This window comes from Myotis davidii, unplaced genomic scaffold (assembly GCF_000327345.1).
Source record: "Myotis davidii unplaced genomic scaffold, ASM32734v1 scaffold43, whole genome shotgun sequence".
NCBI classification, from domain to species: Eukaryota; Metazoa; Chordata; class Mammalia; order Chiroptera; family Vespertilionidae; genus Myotis; species Myotis davidii.
Window position 1 is genome coordinate 802826 of NW_006294590.1, and position 3438 is coordinate 806263.

At 55.3% G+C, this 3438-nt stretch overlaps 1 protein-coding gene across 1 annotated transcript in view; it reads left to right on the forward strand.

Moving 5' to 3' along the window:
• The window catches only part of DNAH10 (dynein, axonemal, heavy chain 10), a 66509-nt gene that overhangs the window by 46379 nt on the left and 16692 nt on the right, over positions 1–3438 (forward strand). The window contains exons 53-56 of the mRNA XM_006768786.2: positions 148–351; positions 879–959; positions 2290–2487; positions 3187–3348. Coding sequence (XP_006768849.1) covers positions 148–351; positions 879–959; positions 2290–2487; positions 3187–3348 — 645 coding nt within the window. The remainder of the gene's footprint in view (positions 1–147; positions 352–878; positions 960–2289; positions 2488–3186; positions 3349–3438) is intronic.

Genomic DNA, 3438 nt, shown 5'->3' on the forward strand with positions numbered 1-3438 from the left:
CCCACTTCACAGTGAGGAGGTTGAGACTCGAAGGGTGAGCCTTGGGTCTCCGAGTTGCGGTTTGGACTCTTCCCGGGACCCTGTGCTCCGTGTGCTCGGGGCCGGAGGGACTCCCGGCCCTGGGGAACCCGCCTGTCCTTGTCCCAGGCATAGTGCCCGCACTCTTCGCCGAAGATGAGAAGGAGACCATCCTCGGTCAGATTGACCAGGAGGCGCTGAAGCAGGGGGTCAGCCCGGCCAAGGAGTCCGTGTGGCAGTACTTTGTGAACAAGAGTGCCAACAACCTGCACATCGTCCTGGGCATGTCGCCCGTGGGGGACGCCCTGAGGACCTGGTGCCGGAACTTCCCAGGTGCGCTCGGCTGAGCCTGCAGATCCGTGCGCCTCCTTCAGCAGGGCCTGTGCCTCGGGGAGCGATGCACGGCCTGAGGCTCCACCAGCAAGTGAAACACTGTGTCGTGGGTTGGGATTCGGACTGTGCAGTGTGGGGCCAGCAGGTGTCGCCCGTGCGTGTTGTCCCCGGCGGGAGGGAGGATGATGTCCTACAGCAGGACATGCTCACAGTCCCAGGGCGAGGCCCCGGGTGGGCTCAGCAGCACTTCTGCTGCCTCCCCTGTGCCAGAATCGTGCCAGCCTGTGGGAGGTGCAGTGCCCTCGGGCACGCTGGGTTGTCAGCGCTGGGCTGGCAGGTACACCACCGAGAGAGGCCAGGGGGCTGCAGACAGCCTGGTGCCCAGACTGCCCACGTGTCAGCAGTGCTGGGCTCGCACAACCCGCTGCGGCTGAGTTACTCTCGGGCACCTGTTTGTTGGGGACGGAAGATGTGTCGGTGTTGAGGGTCCGGGTTGCACAGCGACCCTCTATTTCTCTGCTTTCAAGGTCTGGTGAATAACACTGGCATTGACTGGTTCATGCCCTGGCCGCCCCAGGCCCTGCATGCGGTCGCCAAGTCATTTTTAGGTAAGTGGGAGCTAAGACGGGGACCACGTTAGTGGTATAACTAAGTTTGTCACCGCCTTCTTTTAACACATGGTGGACCCGTAGTTTTATTGCTAGCTTTACCCAGTGGTCAGATAAGCTTCTATCAATGAGTACAAAAAGCATTTTACATAAATGTTAAAGGCACGCCTTAAAATTAAATAACCATTGCATTTTGAAGTTATTTATTACATGTTCTTTTGTTACAAGCTAGTATCATTTTAAAGCATGAGACTTTGTAAAACACTGTAATATGAAACGAGAATTCTCATAATCCGTCCGCAATGTGTTAAAAAATATTTTTATTGATTTCAGAGAGGAAGGGAGGAAGAGGGAGAGAGAGAACCTTCAATGATGAGAGGGATCATGGATCGGCTGCCTTCCCCATGCCCCACACTGGGAATCGAGCCTGAAACCTGGGCATGTGCCCTGACCAGAATCAAACCATGGCCTCCTGGTTCACAGGTCGAGACTCAGCCGCTCAGCCTGCCAATCTTCCTAAACATCAATGGAGAGATCCTCGGGAGAGGATTAGCAACTAGGAGTCAATAAATAAAGTGTCACCTTGTAAATACCTAGTCAGCAAACTAGTCGCTGTTGTGAGGAGTGCAGGTGGTGGGAGAGGCCAGGAAAGGAGCCTTGCGGAGTGTGGATCAGCACCAAGGCCCGGCGGGGCCACCAGCAATGACAATGGCTCTTGTTCTTCCAAAAACATTTCATATCACTTTTTTGGTGGTAAAATATATATAACATAGAAATTGCCTTTTAAACCACTTGTAAACACACAGCTCAGTGGCATTAAGCACGTTCACATTGTGCCGCCAGCACCACCACGTCCTGAACGTTCCTCCTCCTGTGACACTGACACTGTGCCCGTTCAGCTCCGAATCTGTCCTCCTCCCTCCCCCAGGTCCCCGTCACCGCGAATCGCTTTCTGTCTCCCTGAACGTGCCTGATCTAGGTATTTCGCATAAGTCCAGTCACACACGCTTGTCCCTCTGCCTGCTCTCAGGTAGCAGGCTTCCGGGCGAGCCTCCCTCTTTAAGGCTGATTAACGTGCCATGGCGTGGATGGACCCCATGTTTATCCGTCGTCCGTGGGTGGACACTTGGGTCACTTCCGCTTTGGCTGTGGTGACTCATGCTGCTGTGAACATCAGTGTCGGAGAATCTGTTTGTGTCGGCTTTCACTTCTGTGGGGGACACAGCCAGGAGCGGAATTGCTGGGTCCCGTGGGAATTCTCATTTCACTTTTCAAGGAGCTGCTCTTGTCCTTTCGTGAAGAGGCACGTTTTCCGTCCCTCCCTCCGTAGGGCCTAATACGATGATCCCAGAAGAACACATAGAAGATCTGGTGGAACATGTGGTTTTGGTGCACGGATCCGTGGGTGAATTCAGCAAACAATTTCTGCAGAAGTTGAGGCGCAGCAACTACGTGACTCCCAAGAACTACCTTGACTTTATTAACACGTACTCGAAACTGCTGGACGAGAAAACCCAGAATAACATAGGTGAGCCTGGGAGCGGGTGCTACAGGCGTGTCATCATTTACGGCGACCCAGACCCCAACCTTGTGTAAGCGGCACTGCTTAGTGAGGTCAGGCGTGCGCAGGACCCTGGCGGAGCGAGACCCAACTGGGGTTTGCTCTCCAGGGGGCTCTCCTGTGGGCAGGGGCCTGCCCGCCTGACCTTTCCTTCCGGTGCTGGGCTGTGAGCCTGCTCAGCTCTACGTGTCCCTGTCCTGGAGAGACTGGGCGGCAGCAGTGCGCTCTGCTGGCGGATGCTTCTAGTTTCTGATTTATTTCTTATTGAAAAAGACGAGCCTAAAGCAGAGGTAACGTATACATTGTGCAAAGGTTAAAAGTCAGAGGTAGGGAAGGGAAATTTAAAATCGCTCCTAAAAGTTTTGCACAGAGGTCATCTCTACCTGAGTTTGTTTAAGTCCTTTCGTGCTTTTTTTGTTGGGAAATGCTTTTTCAAAAATGCCGTGACCCTTGGCCAGACCAAGGGCTGTTTTCAGAACTAAGTTCATTTTGGCCGATGCCATCCCAACACCTCTGGCGGTGGAGGTGCCGCGCGATGCTTGACATTTCATGAGAAGGCTGTTTCCCCGCGGGCCCAGGTTGGCCTGGTGCTGCGAGGCTGCTGGTGTGCCAGCCCGGGTGCTGGGAACAGCCGCCTGGCTTCTGGACGCCGCTCTCTGCCCCCAGCTCAGTGCAAACGGCTGGAGGGCGGGCTGGACAAGCTGAAGGAGGCCTCCATTCAGCTGGATGAGCTGAACAGGAAGCTGGCCGAGCAGAAGATCGTGCTGGCCGAGAAGTCCACCGCCTGCGAGACCCTGCTGGAGGAGATTGTCACCAACACGGCCATCGGTGAGTGCGGCCGGGCGCGGTGGGGGCCCCCACAGCAGGCTGGCCTCCTCCAGAGGCCTGGGCATTCCTCAGTCATAGATGCATCCCCCC